This window comes from Sebastes fasciatus, chromosome 14 (genome assembly GCF_043250625.1).
Source record: "Sebastes fasciatus isolate fSebFas1 chromosome 14, fSebFas1.pri, whole genome shotgun sequence".
In the NCBI taxonomy this organism is placed as follows: Eukaryota; Metazoa; Chordata; class Actinopteri; order Perciformes; family Sebastidae; genus Sebastes; species Sebastes fasciatus.
In genome coordinates, this window is record NC_133808.1 from 8,816,788 (window position 1) to 8,833,265 (window position 16,478).

Sequence of the window (16,478 nt, forward strand, 5' to 3'; positions counted from 1 at the left end):
TTATTATCGCGTTAGCCCTAGTATTTACCATTGGTTATATCCTGCACATGCACAATCATAATGATCAATAATTCAGCATGTATGCACATGCACCATGATCAATATTTAGCTACTTTTTTCCCCCTCGCATTAAATTGAATATGAGAGAGAGAGATGTATTAGTATCAGTAGCATTATGTCTGGAGGAGGATGCTCTTCTTTCAGTGTTTTCACTGCAGGAAGTCAAGCATGAAATGTTGTCTCTGGAGGAAGTGAACTGGAAAACACTGATGTGTTCATGTGTGTATTTGTGTACAACTCTGCTTTTCATGTGCGCTATACATAAAGATGTCTGTGTCTTTGTGTGTGCTCGGTGATAACGCTGTCGGGTGTGTTCTGTAATGAGATGTTTACTGTACATTCCATCGTTTGCCACCATGCCTGGGGACCTGAGCTCTGCTAAATGAAGCTGAGTCACTGCGGTCACTGCTGGCTAATCACACCTCAGGAATATAATAACGCCGCTGCTGCAGTCTCCAAATGCTGGCATAGCACCACAGTCACCCATCCTATTTCCATAGGGAAGTGATTAAGTCACCAGACATGTACAGTATGTTGGCTTGTGTCGAAGCATGCCAAGACTGTTCCCTCTTGCAACAGCGTGTCAGCCTATCCTTGAGCAAGCTATTAACTGTAAATAATCACGCAGCTGCTCATTGACCAACAGTAGACGTCTGTGGGTAACTGTGACACAGGAGTGGCAACAAATTTAATTACTTTTAATTAGGGCTGTCAAAGTTAACACGCTAATAAGGCGTTAATTTGATTTGTTATCTAGCTTGTAGCGAAGGAGGCTAAATAACACCCTAAACTTGTGCTAAATTTTGTCGAGAAATAACTGGCATGACCATTTTCAAAGGGGTCCCTTGACCTCTGACCTCAAGATATGTGAATGTAAATGGGTTCTATGGGTACCCACGAGTCTCCCCTTTACAGACATGCCCACTTTATGATAATCACATGCAGTTTGGGGCAAGTCATAGTCAAGTCAGCTCACTGACACACTGACAGCTGTTGTTGCCTGTTGGGCTGCAGTTTGCCATGTTATGATTTGAGCATATTGTTTTATGCTAAATGCAGTACCTGTGAGGGTTTCTGGACAATATTTGTCATTGTTTTATGTTGTTTATTGATTTCCAATAATACATATTTACATACATTTGCCCACTCCCATGTTGATAAGAGTATTAAATACTTGACAAATCTCCTTTTAAGGTACATTTGTAACAAATAAAAAATGTGTGATTAATTTGCGATTTATTGCGATTAACTATGGACAATAATGTGAATTAATCGCGATTAAATATTTGAATTGATTGACAATTCCAAATGTGCTCTGGAAATCGAATGTCTTGTGTAAAATCAGTACCAAAAAATTAGAGATTTACAGTATATTTTTGACCCCTGCCTCCTGTCTGTGCCATAACCATGCAGTCACCGTGTTTCAACTCTGTCTACATTTCATTTTAAACTTGTGTTTGCATAAAACAGTAACAGTCACTGTTCTCGGCTGTAATCTGCAGCACATATTAGCTTTCTAGCTCATCTACAAACAGAGGCACATGTCTCGTCTTGTGCTGTGGATGAGTGAACAAGTTACCAACAAACATCCACTAAGGAAAAGTGCTCTTCTTTTGTAAGTTTGAAGGCTAGATAGCTTACAGTGATTAGCAGCAGCACTTTAAACAGCGTCATAATGTACCTGCATGTGTCAGCATCTGTCAGTTTAGACGTTGAAGGATTTGGTCCTAATTCTGCAGTACTACTGCCAACAAAAAGCAGGCTTGTGATTTACAGTTATGGTGTAATTTCAGTTGGACTAGAAAATAGATCCGGTCCAGACAGAGCCCAAGCTTTACGGAAGCGCCTGAGACATCAGAATCCAGTTAGTATTATGTAGCAGGAAGAGGGAGGAGGGCCAGGTATGCTGCATAATCATAAAGCTCTCTGCAATAAACTACAGCCTTCTGTTCTGTGTTTATGTGGCATCAACTCATTTGGGAAGAGGTAGAGTTGTCTTACAGTTTGAATTGATCTGTGTGCTGTTAAAGTTTATTGTCTTATTGCAAGGTTAATTTAGGAAACTGACGCTTATTGACAACATACAGATTGACAGTATCTATCAATCAACACTCATGAACCTTTTTCCTTTATCTACTGAAGCCCAGTCATTTATCATATATTAGACTACATGTGTTTTCTAATATGATAATATAGGCAAAACTTACGAAAGGATTACAGAAACTTTTGAAGACTGAAATGTATATTTCACGCACTTCACCACCCCAGTAAAGATTTGCTTCATATAGTAGGGCTATTAAAGTTTTTTAGCTGGGCATGTGGCAACTGTTGGGTAATGTAAGAGCTTGTCCAAACATAATAAAATGAGATTATATTTAATTTAGTTTGCTAATTGCTCGATAATGTATTGAACTAGGACTGTGTTTGTTACTTTATAACAGATGGAACAGGCGACAGATGGATCTTTTAGCAGGTTTATTTGGAAAATTAGTTAAAAAAAGTTAAAAAAGGTAACGATACAAATAGAAAATGTGCAAACACGCTTTAAAATCAGATGCGCTCACAGCTGGCAGAACCATGAGGTGGTCACACAGTGTTTTTCCGTGTAACGTAACGACGGATGCCTCTCTCATTCAGCAGCCTTGTTATGCTCGTTTAACATCCATTGCCATTCACATCGAAATCGTCCCTGGTCTGACCCGACTCGACCTCGGTCACGATGCCGAGTCAGTTAATGTGGGTTAACCCTTTTAGACACACAATCAACTCTGGTTCAACTCTGGTTAAGTCCTCGGTGTGAAAGGGGTTTTAGTGTGTGTGGATGCACTCTCTGTGGAATGAGGCAGTAGGAAACCCAGCTGTTCTCCTGATTTAGAGGAAATCACTGCAAATACAGTATGGCAACATGTTTCTTGTGTCTGCCTTTCCCTTTGTTCGTCTTTGTGTGTGTGTGCGAGCTTGTGTACAACTCTGTGTGTGCGTCTGTGTGTGGCGTTTCCACTGCTAATGAGACAGGCTTAGTGGTGAGCGAAGAGACGAGAGTGAAATCCTTGATTTAATTTAAAGGCTCCTCCACATCTGAGATGCTAAATGCAGTACCTGTGAGGGTTTCTGGACAATATTTGTCATTGTTTTGTGTTGTTAATTGATTTCCAGTAATAAATATATACATACATTTGCATAAAGCAGCATATTTACCCACTCCCATGTTGATAAGATTATTAAATACTTGACAAATCTCCCATTAAGGGACATTTTTAAACGATAAAAAATGTGTGATTAATTTGAGATTAATCGCGATTAACTACGGACAATCATGCGATTAATCACGATTAATTATTTGAATCGATTGACAGCCCTACTTTATATTCAGTCACACAGTCGTGTGTTATTCCTGTCTCATATTGTTCATACACCATGTGTTTTTTGCCAGGTTCTCTACAAACTAGGCCACAGATCTCTAGGTCACCTTGTGCACATCATTATTTATCTCCTAGGGTAAAGGAAATCCAGGTCAGGATTTTTCCTCCAATGTGGATTGGTGTTATTTCATATTTAGTATCTGCTGATAGATACAGAGTCATGATCTCTGCTGTAGTGAACAAAAATACTAAAGACACGAGGAGGAGTAGAAATGCGAACAAAGCGTGTCGGTTGGAGGATTTGGGAAGGGATGATGTCTATGAGATTTGGGTCTAGCGCCTAGAGGGGGGTCGTGTTATGTGTGTATTTGCATTTTGGGGGGTCCGGATGTGGATGACAGCAAAAGGGAGTTAGCCATCTGTCTGCAAAGAGGAGGAGCCCGTCTGACCTCATCTACACTGGACTGGACTGCGCTGTTAGTCGTCTGTGTCTCTCTTCTGTTGAACTCACACTCTAACACAGGGTGCAGTTGTTGCCATGGTCCCTTTGTGACTCATTTTCCCAGAGTTCAGAAAAGGAACAAGAAAAAAAAGCGAGTGCTTTTACCTCCTAAGAAAGGTTAGAAACACCTCCTGCATCGACCTTACCTAGGAGGAGCTGAACCTAGATTTGAGGTCAGTTCCAAACTGAGAAGATGAGTTTCTGTGGAGATCTCCACCTTTGTTAAACTCTGCTGATCCCTCTCAGAGCTCTCACTGAGACTCTTTGTTTGGGCCCTGTCATCAGTCTAATTGCTGTAATTCCCTCCACTTGGAGAACAAAGAGATTGATTTGAGGATTAGGCCCGTAGACATCAGGCCTTCTGCCCTGCTGGGACGTTCACTACCTGTTCTTCCAGTGGGAGAAAGCAAGAAAATACAGCATGTGACGGCATGAAAGCCAAATGAGTAGATGTGCAATAGACTCCAGAGCAGAAAGGCCCAGCACAGAGTAAAATAACATTGTATGAAACGGAATGAGATTGTGTCCTGGTAGGCTGGAAATTTGCCTTTTAGGTCACCAGAGGTAGGACATGTATTTGTCACACTGACAGCATAAAAACTGCTTAATCGCTTGCACACTTTTAATGTATTGTATTGCATCTCAACTCCCTTGTTGGTCAGTGTTCTGCCACCAGATGCCAGCATTGCTATGCAGTGACTTTACAATTTTAAAGGTTTAATATCTTTTTAACAAATATAGGGTTTCCAAAAATTGCACCATGATCCGGACAGAAGTCCAGGTGATGCTTACGTGTCAGTATGGTTGTTGGCAAGGCTACTCTCACTAGACGTTCATTGAGCAGCTCATTCACCCCATGACAAGGAAAGATGCTGTGGGAGGGGCCTGGGCAGTTGTATCTAGGTTTGATCAGATGGTGTACAGTTATGGTGCAGGACTCAACATGTGTTTTATGCTCTACCTGAGTCCCATATATGTTATAATCTGATATTGTGAAGGTTGCAGGGGCCCAGTGTCATCCATTAAACACAGCAGAAGCTTAGAAACATCAAAATGTTCTGTTTACCCATAATCCTTTGCAACATAACTTTTTTTTAACACCGCCTTCAACCCTGGGCTTGTCCATGGCTGCAGCAATCACTATTCCATTCATTTGTGATTATGAACAATATGTAGGGGTTAGTATGGTTTATTTTGATGAACTGTTCTTTAAATAGCATATAGATGTATTTATGTGTTTCATTATGTCTCCACCAGGTGGCTCTGCTCGGCTTGGACCTCTTATCTGCCTTAGTGACAAGGTTACAGGAGAGATTTAAGGCCCAGGTGGTAACAGGTAAGACTCAGATTTTTTTTTTTTTTGCATTATTATTATTTGTGTGGTATCTGTATTGTGTTCATTACTATTGTACCATGTCATCATTTTCTCAATGTAGCTAAAAACCTTCTTGCCTCAGATTTGTGAGTGGGGATTTACAGAGCCCTTTGTCTTTCATGGCCTCAACCATTCAGCTATTGAACCAAAGAAATAGAAATAAAAAGAAATGTCGAATTTTAAGGATACTTTTTGTCAAGTTAAATTTTTACAGCATCAGTCACAACATATTATATTTTCTTGGTAGTTAACAATTCCCCTTTCTCTTGTTAAATCTCACCAGCATCTCCTTTGGAACTTTTTTGTTAGGTTAGAGATTAGATTATTAGGGTGTGTCATTCTCTCTTCACTATCACCTTGATTGCTGGCCACTCTCTGCCCCTCCCCTTCTCTGCACATAGTTTAAAAGAGAATAAATCATTTACTCCTCAGATTCCTCTTCCTATTGTGACTGTGTTTTTGTGGATGCCTGAAAGTTTGACTGGCCGAAGGACAAATCCAGAAATGAATTTTGCCTTTTAATATTTGAATGTTTTTGTAAAATATTTAAGAAATTTAAGTAAAATCATTTCTTACCAAGAAACATGCTGGTAACACAAAGCCTTAGGCACAGCACTTCTTGTCAGTGTAAAATACCCAACACTTCTTCACATCTTTATTAACCACCACCAGTGTTGTTCTGATTCTGATTTGTTTCCTTGTGTTGTCTTCCCCTCAGTTCTGCCCAGCCTTATTGATCGATTGGGAGATTCTAAGGACCAAGTGCGAGAACAAGACCAAACAGTGCTGCTAAAGATCATGGAACAATCTGCCACCCCGCAGGTACCAGAACACACACACTCACACACAATAACATGCTTTTCAGAGAGAGGTCATTTTTTCCAGATTACAGCACACAGCCTGAATTAATTCCAAATGATGATTAATGGAGATTTGCTGCCAATATTCTTTTTCTTTTTTTGTGTTGCCGTTCTCCTGAATAAACCAGAACTGCACAGTCTTGGTCCAAAAATGCCTAAATTGAATTGTAGCTTGTTCAGTGTGATGAAACTCACTACTGAGCTGATTCTCAAAACTTTCATATTGTAGTCCAACATTGCCGGCATTACTGTCTTTGATTGGTTGTAGCGGTTTCTGTTTTAAAGCTAGAGTGAAGATCCTGGGATCATATGAAACTAGATAACCTAAGGCCTTCATTGGTACAGAGGAGTAGAGTGGTAGAAGAGAGAGACGTAGAGCGGCGGTGCTGCGTGTGTGTGTTTGATCAATCAGCGTCGGTCATCCCTGCGAATCTCCGACCCGAAGGTTCCGGTACTTTCAGAAAGTACTGCCCCCCGACAAGGGCCTTTTTTGGCAGTAAAAAGGCCCCATAAAATGTCCCCAGAGCTTAATTTATACCCTAGTTCCTGTAGACGAAACGCAAAGAGTTCCTCAAAAGGTTCTTAGTTCTGGGGGAAAGTTCCTGCAGTGGAAACGGGGCTTTAGGTGGCAGAACATAGTTAGTGGCGGGCTGGGTCTACAAACTGTCTGTTGTCGGTTTCCTGTCCTATAATGTTTGTTATGGCAGTGATCCATAACAACAACAATGAAGCCTATTATTCTTTTGGTGTGTGTCGTTGCAGTATGTGTGGGACAGAATGCTGGCAGGCTTCAAACACAAGAACAACAGGACCAGAGAAGGAGTGTGCCTTTGCCTCATCGCCACGCTGAGCACGTGAGTCAAATGCCTCTCTCCCATTCCAGTTATGCTGGTCTCAGTGGTAAACATAGTAGAAAGTCCTCATTTGCATACTCCTTGATATGAATTCATTCAGTATTTCCCCATGTGTATGATGTATATCATTCAATTCTTATAAAATATAATGAATGGATCCATTCTGTTAATAGGTTACAGTTTTATTAGCTAAGGCCATAGAGTTAACTTCTACAGAAAAAAAGGCTTTAACTTTGTTCGCAGTATTTGATAAGTTGCTGTTTTCAAAATGCAGACATCTTAGCTTGAAACGGCAGTTTTATTTTTTTATTACATTTCAAAGAATTGATATTTTGCAGCTTGACTTTCTTTCACTACCCTGTCCAAACAGTATGTGCTCTTCTCCTATATCTCCTATCATATGTTCATTGGGCTGATTATTTTTTCCATCTTGTCTTCCAGACACGGAGCTCAAGGCCTGACCCTCAGTAAAATTGTTCCTCACATATGTAACCTCCTGGGGGACCCAACTAGTCAGGTATGCCCTGTCATGCTTTGCCACCGTTGTGAAATGTTTAAGGACCTCAAAGTTAGGCATTTTGTGCTGTAGTGCAATAGTTTTTGCTTTTGTTGTGCTTTTGTGCAATAGTTTGGGGAAACAATATTACACAGAGTAATGACGGATTAATTAAAGACAATACTGATTATGATTTAAGACATTTATCAAGTAAAATAACCACATAACCTCCTGGTTACAGCCTCTCAAATGTTAAGATTTGCGTGCTTTCATATTGTTGTAAACTGAATATCTGACTGAGTGTTTTATTGTTGATTAAATCAAATAACCTATTGTTAGATATTCAGGGTTTCTGGTTACTTGTGTGAGGTGTTTGCAATTATCTTTGACATTTCAGGAGCTGCATAATTAATCAAACAAACTAACTGATCACTATTAATTGATCATCCAAGTAGTTGTTCAAACAAATCTTGGGTCACTTGTCAGTATGATTTTTCACTGGTGTATCAGCTGAGAGGCAGAAGGCTTCATACATTGTTCGTCCCCTAGTGGCAACACTGAGTAGTGCAGCTTTAAAACACTGAAATCTGCCATGGTACAGTAGACTGATGCTGGAACAATGAATCTAGTGCAAATGAATCAGAGTAACACATGAGTAAATAAAAGCTGTTAAGAAGAACCACATATATTAAAGCTGTTAATGATTTCACGTGTTTCTGTGATCATCAGGTACGTGACGGAGCTATGAGCTGCTTGGTGGAGATCTACAAACATGTGGGTGAGAGGGTGAGAATGGATCTCAGCAAAAAAGGCCTGCCCCAGTCACGGTACGATAACAAGAAGCTGCCCACCTGTCGCTGCCCTCTCCTTCCATCCTTTTCTGTTCTTTTCTGGTTTTGCATCCTTCCTCACTCACTTATACTTCCTCATACGCACAAGTGCACACAGAGGATGTAGGTTAGGTGCTAATATAGTGGTGACAGGAACATTTTCTCCCATGTGTAGACACTTAAGAGGAGCAGGATACAACACTGTGGGTCTCCCACTAGTGGCAGAATTAAGCATTGCAGCTTTAGAGCATGGATCTACTAGGGATAGATTTATACTCAGTTGAAAGTTTATCAGATACACCTTGCTTAAACTTAAACTCCTACCTCCATGAAGGTTATACTGTTCAGTTTTTGTTTGGACCAGCTTTAGAATGGTGTTCATTTAACATTATGATTGTTTTGGAGGATCTAGTTTGTTGTCAACTGAGTGTGTGTTCATACTGTTCAAGCTGAGAAGATTCTGTGAGTGACAATGTTAGCTTTATGAATGTCACCATGTTACACTAGTGGATTCTCCTTATGTGCTACTGGATAATGAAACAGAGTCACCATAATCATGTTCGTTTGTGTGTTTTAGATTGCCATAATGTCTGTAACGTACCACATAAACACACACACAGTTCCTCATGTAGGATTACTGGTATAGAGTGCTACAGGAATGAGTCCTAAAACCAAGAAATGGGTTAGCATGTTAGCACTTCCTGTTCCCTCGTCTGGAAGTCAACGGGTTTATTGAATGGGTTAGATGCCTGAAATAAAATCTGTGGTTAATACTTTGCTTAATGCTTTCATATAATCCAGATGATTTTAGACAACCTTGGATTGTGATTATTTATGAAAACTATTACTTTCCGATGCAACCTGGAGGGGGGCTCGGAACGGCTAAGCGTAATTTCTTTACATTTATATACAACGATAACTATTTTTGTGTGCATTGAAAAATAATTTTGTGGAGAGAGTCATTTAAATATAAATCACAAAATACATTTGTGAATCCTTCAGTGTGCATTCAATAATATTGAGACTGATTTGACCCCATAATATTCTTGTTAAAAGCTATCTGAACACCCAGCTGATTTTTTCAGCCATTAAATCTGACTATAGTCTTCTGTCTTGTAACCAACCCTGAACAAGACCTCTGAACAGGGTGACAGAATTCCACAGGTCTGATTTGGACGAGCTGTATTTCTTTTTTTATATCACATGTCAACATGTTTCTGTTTTGTCCTCTTTGTCATTTTTAACACTGGACAACATGTCTCTGCGTTCCACCATGGCCTCTCTCTCTCTCTCTCTCTCTCTCTCTCTCTCTCTCTCTCTCTCTCTCTCTCTCTCTCTCTCTCTCTCTCTCTCTCTCTCTCTCTCTCTCTCTCTCTCTCTCTCTCTCTCTCTCTCTCTGGCCCTAGTGCCAGTTTGTCATGTGTGTGGCAGTTTTGGACGTCATCTATTTTGATCCTGGCCATCCCTGCTGCACAGAGCAGAGGGAGAGCTTCTCACCTCAGAAGTGATGGATGGTGCAGTCCAGGGTTCTTTTATACAGCCCATCACTCTCTGCCTCAAACAAAAACACTTTGTTTTCACACCCCTTTAATTTTTTCGCTTTTATTTCATATCCTCTTTACATATTTATATATATATTTTTTTCTTTTACAGGTTGAATGTAATCTTCAGCAAATTTGATGAAGTCCAAAGATCCGGGAACATGATCTCATCCTCTGGCTCAGGTGAGGTTTTTTTTTGTTGATGTGGTATCCAGGTGGCTCTTTGACCGTTTGATATGCATCCATCAACAGAGTCTTCCCACAGTTTAAAATCAAGCATTGTTGTTTATCTCAAGTCATTCAGAAATAGTCTTTAGGTTGGAAAAATGTGGAATGCTTTTAAAAAGCCACTGCTGGATGTGCAGGCACACTGTGAATATCAGGGCTATTATAACGTGGTATGAACTGAGGACAGTATGTAGAGCTGGAGCAGCTCAGTGGCTGTTTGTTAAGTGGTGCAGGGAAAAATGTACGAAATATCTGATGGCAGAGCGTTTTTGTGATCAGTTAACGGCACAATTGATAACTTTGATAACATCAGCCAATAGATGTTGCATTCTCCCTCCCCCGTTCCATTACATTCACTTCACAACAAGTGGTTGCCAGTTCATTGTACAACCTGCATATTTTATGGTCAAGTGGTGTGAGACTAAGACCCACTAGCGGCATGGAGGGAGACAGGCACCGGTCAGCGAAGATTCACTTTGGGGGCATTATGTGACCAGGTGTTATCAATCTACTTGACGACTGTGGCTTCCATCACAGGTGCTTTCCCCGTGCACATTTGTTTTTTTCATTCAGAGAAAATTATTTTCCTTTTCCCATCATGATATCTGTGTGACTGCGGTCAAGTGAGCAGCCTCAGGTATCCAGCCGGAAAGCAGGCATAATGCTGTCATGTATGAAAAGACCTAAAATGCACACTGTAAGCGGACTACTTGATTACTACAAGCTTCTTGATCCATATAAGGGGTTCCTGTATAACGTTAGGTAACTGGACGCAATCGTTACTAATGCTAAGATGCTAACCTAACTCATCAGGGACTGAAGCTGTTATTTTTCTCAGTTTGACAATCTAACTTGTGACAACACATTAGGGTTAGGGTTTTAAGGACTATGGCTGTGGTTGTGGTTGGTTTTGTTTTAATATGTCGGATTGTAATTTTTATGGTTTATTGTTGTTCGGACGATTAAGCGAAGACAGCTAATCACTTGTTGCCATGGTTAATATTCACGTATTCTGCAGACTGATGGAGACACCAGTCAAACTCAGCCATTTATCCGTTTTTTTCCACACTAACTGGCAACTTGATCGCTGACGACACAGAGATACCACGTGATACCAGCGTCGTTATACTATTGGTTCAGAAGCATTGTTAGAAGTGAGTACCAAATGTCCGATATCTTACACAGAGATAAACAAAACATTCATTTAGAACCTGTCAAAAGTTTTAAAATGATTAATTCACGGTCATAATCATTTTTTTTTTAGGAAAAGCCATACTTTTATTCAGCACCCTTCTAAAAGCTCTGTGGATGTATTCTTTTTTTTAAACGATTCGTCTACAGAACCAGACTCGATCAAAACTGAGTACCTGTCTGGACCGTGTATGGTCAGTCTGTGAATTTGTTGCTAAATTGTTACACAAATAGACAGTGGTCATGTCTATAATGTTAAATGTCCACCAGGTCCGGCGAGGACACTAGGGGACGCGCTGCTCCACCCAACTGGTCGTTCAAACAGTGACGTACCCTATCGTTGAATGTACGTGATTGGTCCCTGGTTTTCTGCTTGCCGTTTCAAACAGGAAACAACATGGCGGCCTACTTATAAACTTTCTGTTATTCCGTCTAAACAATCCACCAAAATCTACTTCTGAAAACATTTTAAGCGAGAAATGGTCTATTCCACTCCTGAATCTCGTTTAATTTTAGAACTAGATCGCCTAGTTTCACAGCTTGTTCCAAGTTTCGTGAGCTGGATGCATCACACTGGAAGGGCTCATTTGCATAAAGTTGAACAACACTCCCACCATACACTGGGCAACTGCTTCTCCTGCTTTCCATAGGAAATGAATGGAAAGCGTTGAGTCACCCTCCGTCACCGGATCTGGCGGCAATGCGCCGATAGAGAAACACTCGGCCGGTGAGTGGAACCGCTGACACGCCCCCCTGAAAAATGTAAACAAAGGATTGTTCCCGCCTTTTCATTTTGAAAGAGCAATGACCAATGAGGAAACTCCAACCTTCGTCCGAGCAATCGTGTAACTTCATCACTCAGTCAGTCACTCAGTGACAGACTTTTGCGTTTGTAGGGCTGGCCCTCTGCGGTCCAGCCAAAAATGTTGTCAATATAACCTTTAAGTAGCTTTCATTGTCACACATTGTCAGTGTCATTCAGCTGGCTATTTCTCTCCTGTATCACCACTCGTCTTTCCGTCACACTGCATTCGGAGTGTGTCGGCTTGTTTTCTGTGTTGCGCGTGTGTGTGTGTGTGTATTGCTATGTGTTTGGAGGAAAAAGGGGGGTTTGCAGACCAGACGGACAGCCTGGGGCTAGACGGGATGAGATTTCTCCACAGGAGGTGGGCATCCACTGGAGCTTTCAGATGTCCCTCTCTGCTTCCAGAGGCATCCCTCCAAACTGTATAAATATATCAGAAGAGACAGGACAAAACAGAAAAGAGATGAATTTAGATAAAGAGGCAGATGTATTTGTCCACGTCTGTGTATTTTGTGAGTTGTGACCTCTGCAGGTAGAATCGCTCCAACACCCTCCAACACTCCGTCCCATTACCGCTGACTACATCCACGTTGCATTTGCAGCTGAGCTGAGGAGAATACAGTCAGACAGGGCTCAGCGTTTCAACCGCTCAACTACCACTCCACAACATTTCACATGTGGAGTTCAACTTCCATGACAACTTAATTAATTGTGCCACACACACTGAGAAACATGTAGTGATACAGGAGCACTTGCTGAGCCTCTAGTGTAAGATGATAGATTAGCTGTTTAATGAATACCATAATTGTCTGTCTTTCTGTGGGGACTCCCCACGGCAAAGTTGAGGATAATGGCAAACATTTTGAACTGAACTAAACTAACTTAAACAGACTTTTCTGCAGGCTGGTACTGTAACGCACAACAAAAATATTTTTATCTGTAGCTTTGTTTAAGTAAAATGTTTGGATCTGACAGTGCAGTGTACAATAGACTCTTTCTATTCTTACCAGCATTAAAGGGACATTCTCACTCAGTTCACTTGTCACAAAAACAGCTGTATAATGTCTTCTGTGGCTTTGCACAAGCAAATAACCCTGATGATGTCATAATGATGTCATCGGGGTTATTTTCTAGTGGGCTTGGCCTCTGTACATTTCTAACATAAAGAGCATGCATTACAAACTGGAGTTGTGGAGTTCTAAAGATGTGGGCATTTACCAGGCATGGAGGGTCAAATGAAAGATACTATTGAACTGCATTATGGGAATTGTAGGATCCCGCACTTTTGGAGCTTGACCAATATTCGAGGCTAAAAGGCAAGAAGGATATCTCAGTGTCTGCTGGATTGATTTTGACCATTCTTTTTTGTGTCTGGGGAGACCCTCCTTTAAGGCAGTCCCATAACAGTAACTCATTATTTTATTACTTAAAGGGACTGTTTGTAAGAATCAGAAATGCTTGTTAACAGCGACACCTGTGGCCGTTAAGTCAACGAAAGTCAGCGTCGGACTCGCTCGCTCTAAATAGGCTTTTCCTGCCTCAGCCTCCCGACTGTTCCGGAGGGAACAGGGAGACACCGGCACCCGGTCGGAGACGATAACGTTTCTCGCTGCGGAGCCTCGTCACTTCACAAGACACGGAAAACCTCTGTTAGTCTGGAGGAGCTGCAGCAGTTATTTCTGCACAAACGTCCACTGTACATTCACTAGATATTCTCAGAGCTAAACTAACTCTTCTGCAGTGTGTAGTGTGCGCGCATGCACGTGAGGTAGAGCGAGCTGATTGAAGGCAGGCAGGCAGAGGAGCAGAGGAGCAGAGGAACAGAGTACAGCAGAGACTCCGGCCCTGGAGACCAAAGCTACGGATTTCACAGACCGGAGGAAAACAACCAATCAGAGCCGAGCTGGAGCCATGCAGTCTCTGAGCAGCTGTCTATCACTTGCAAACTCCGACCAAACAGTCAAACTTGGCAGCGCTGATCAAACATGAATCAATATTCTGTTACTGTAATGCCTATTTCTCGCATAAAATGTTTTCAGAGACATCTTGTAGTGTACTGTTTAGCTGTAAAATGAGAAAGTTTGCTCCGGCTGGTGGGAGGTGCTTGGTATTTCCTCAACTGCTCTCAACATGGCTGCTGGGTGACAAACTTTCAGCGCTGCCTAGTTTGACCGTTTGATTGGAGTTTGTGAGTGATTGACAGCTGCTCAGAGACGGCAGGGCTCCAGCTCAGCTCTGATTGGTTGTTTTCCTCCGGTCTGTGAAATCCTGCAGATGCCGTGAGGAGCAAACAACAACAACTTATTGTTGTTATATTTAACTGTGTCAGAGATATGAATGGACTCTCTTATTTGGCAGCGTTTAAAGAAAAAAAAAAAACGGTAATACTGCTGAATATGATTCCAAATGAGTCTCTCTCCCAGTCAACGTTCAGCAGAGTTGCGGCCAGTTCATCTAAAAAGTTAAGAGGAATATGCAAACATGACTCATTTTAGCAAGTCATTAGATAGTCGAGCATCATATTCATCACGATCAGCTGCCTGGCTCCTCACGGGCTCCGTTTCTCTCTTTCACGGCTGCACTGAAATTAACTTTGGGACTGTAGATGACGACTCATTTTAATTTCACTCCGTTTGCCTCAGAGCTGAGAAGAATGTCTGTCTGGTGTTAATGTGGACAGAGGATGAGCTGAGATGAGAAATCAAAAGAAGAGAGAGGAGCACTCGCAAACTAATATATAAGAGTAAAGGTATATTAGAGTAAAGGTTGAGTAAATTCCCAAATTGTGTCTCATCTTGTCTTGTGATGTGCGTACAGATCTCCTTATGAGAGAGGTGGGGGCAGAGGGGGTCACACAGGCAAGGAGGAAAAGAAAAGAGAGGGGGGAGGTAGAGATAGAAGAGAGGGAGGGAAGGAGGGGACAGAGAGCAAAACAAAGCAGCCATTTCTCTTGCACCACTGAGAGGTAGTGAGTGGGCGAGAGATACCGTGCAGAGACTATAGAGAGAGAGAGAGAGAGCTGAGCTATCAGCTGTGAGGCAGCATTCTTCATTCCTCTGGCTTCAGTGCTGAGGGCGGCTTTGCACCATGACAGCTGGAGAAGGTAAGACTGCAAATAGAATCTTTGCTAAGGTCAGATCACATACATGTTTAATACAGAGTTGAATGGCACAAAGATTATCCATCTCCCCAGTGGCTGTGAGTTTGTCTGTGCGTGTGGAGTGGTGACGGAGTACTGTTCGATAAGGAGAAAATAACAGTTTTCACTCTCCTATATAATCTTTTTTCCTACTGTTAGTTTTTCTTCAGCTGTATTTTGACTCAGTCTTGTTATGTAATAAAGTAAGTGCGCGTGAAGAAGGAGCCACCTTGTGTACTGTGTTCACATCTACTGTTTATCTCTGCTGCGTGTGTTCAGTGAATGCTGGTTGTTTTGCTGTACTGCAGCAGGAGTCTCTCCAGCACAGGACTATATAATGTTCCATGTCATGCCTCTTACGTATCTGACAGTCTAGTCTCCAGTCTCCTCTCAGTGCCTTGAGTGACAGCTTGCCTGAAGCATCCCAGCACATGTTTCATCTCGGTCCAGCTCTGGGAGAGTTAGTGTCAACGTGTGAACTGTTCCAAATGGATGTCTGTAATTATACAACGTAAGACAACGTAGTCGGGGGTATATAGTGCTGCGCGTGTCCTTCCATCCGTCCTTCCGTCCGTCCTTCTGTCCGTTTGAGTGTAACACTTTTGTTTCCGGAGCAGAACTCGGAAACTATTTAACTTAGGAACTTCAAATTAGGTATGATGGTTGACAGTGTGGTCTAGTTGTGCCTTTTGGGAGTTAGAAGTCCAGAATGCCCAACATTTTTTACATTTTGGCCAAAAACTGTGATTTTCTCAACTTCAATTTTGTTTCCGGAGCAGAACTCGGAAATTATTTAACTTAAGAATTTCAAATTTGTTATGATGGTTGCCAGTGTGGTCTAGCTGTGCCTTTTGGGGGTTACAAGTCCAGGGTGCCCAAGAAATTTTGGCCATAAACTGTGATTTTTTTTCGACTTCAATTTCGTTTTCCGTAGCAGACCTCAGAAACTATTTAACTGAAGACCTTCATATTTGGTATGATGGTTGACAGTGTGGTCTAGTTGTGCCCTTTGGGGGTTACAAGTCCAGGGTGGCCAACATTTTTGAAATTTTGGCCACCCTGGACTTGAGGAGGGTGAGCTAATAACAAGCTAGATTGTGCTCAGTAGACTAATTCCATTGGGTCCAAAAGGGCCAAACCTTTGGCCCCACTCTAGTAGGGGTCAAGCAGTGAGCGGGGGAATGTGAGCCATGCTCACTTTTGCCTTGTTTACACAATTTGTTATGCAATCCATT

At 41.7% G+C, this 16,478-nt stretch overlaps 1 protein-coding gene, 1 long non-coding RNA gene and 1 other non-coding gene across 51 annotated transcripts in view; 1 reads left to right on the forward strand and 2 right to left on the reverse strand.

Annotated features, from left to right (window-relative positions):
• Positions 1-16,478, reverse strand: part of LOC141782345 (uncharacterized) — a 221,876-nt gene that overhangs the window by 74,208 nt on the left and 131,190 nt on the right. The gene's annotated exons all lie outside the window — the stretch shown is intronic.
• clasp1a (cytoplasmic linker associated protein 1a) overlaps positions 1-16,478 on the forward strand; it is a 103,788-nt gene that overhangs the window by 30,321 nt on the left and 56,989 nt on the right. For 48 of the 49 annotated variants that reach the window (XM_074658510.1, XM_074658511.1, XM_074658517.1 and 45 more), the window contains exons 3-8: positions 5,182-5,260; positions 6,018-6,121; positions 6,922-7,013; positions 7,455-7,530; positions 8,239-8,336; positions 9,993-10,063. In XM_074658510.1, the coding sequence (XP_074514611.1) occupies positions 5,182-5,260; positions 6,018-6,121; positions 6,922-7,013; positions 7,455-7,530; positions 8,239-8,336; positions 9,993-10,063 (520 nt within the window). Of the gene's footprint in view, positions 1-5,181; positions 5,261-6,017; positions 6,122-6,921; positions 7,014-7,454; positions 7,531-8,238; positions 8,337-9,992; positions 10,064-15,044; positions 15,208-16,478 lie in introns of those variants that run through there. The other variant, XM_074658550.1, reaches the window with a different exon arrangement.
• LOC141782937 (U4atac minor spliceosomal RNA) lies at positions 4,667-4,794 on the reverse strand. Its single transcript, XR_012597191.1, has one exon. It is a non-coding gene; the product is annotated as a U4atac minor spliceosomal RNA (small nuclear RNA).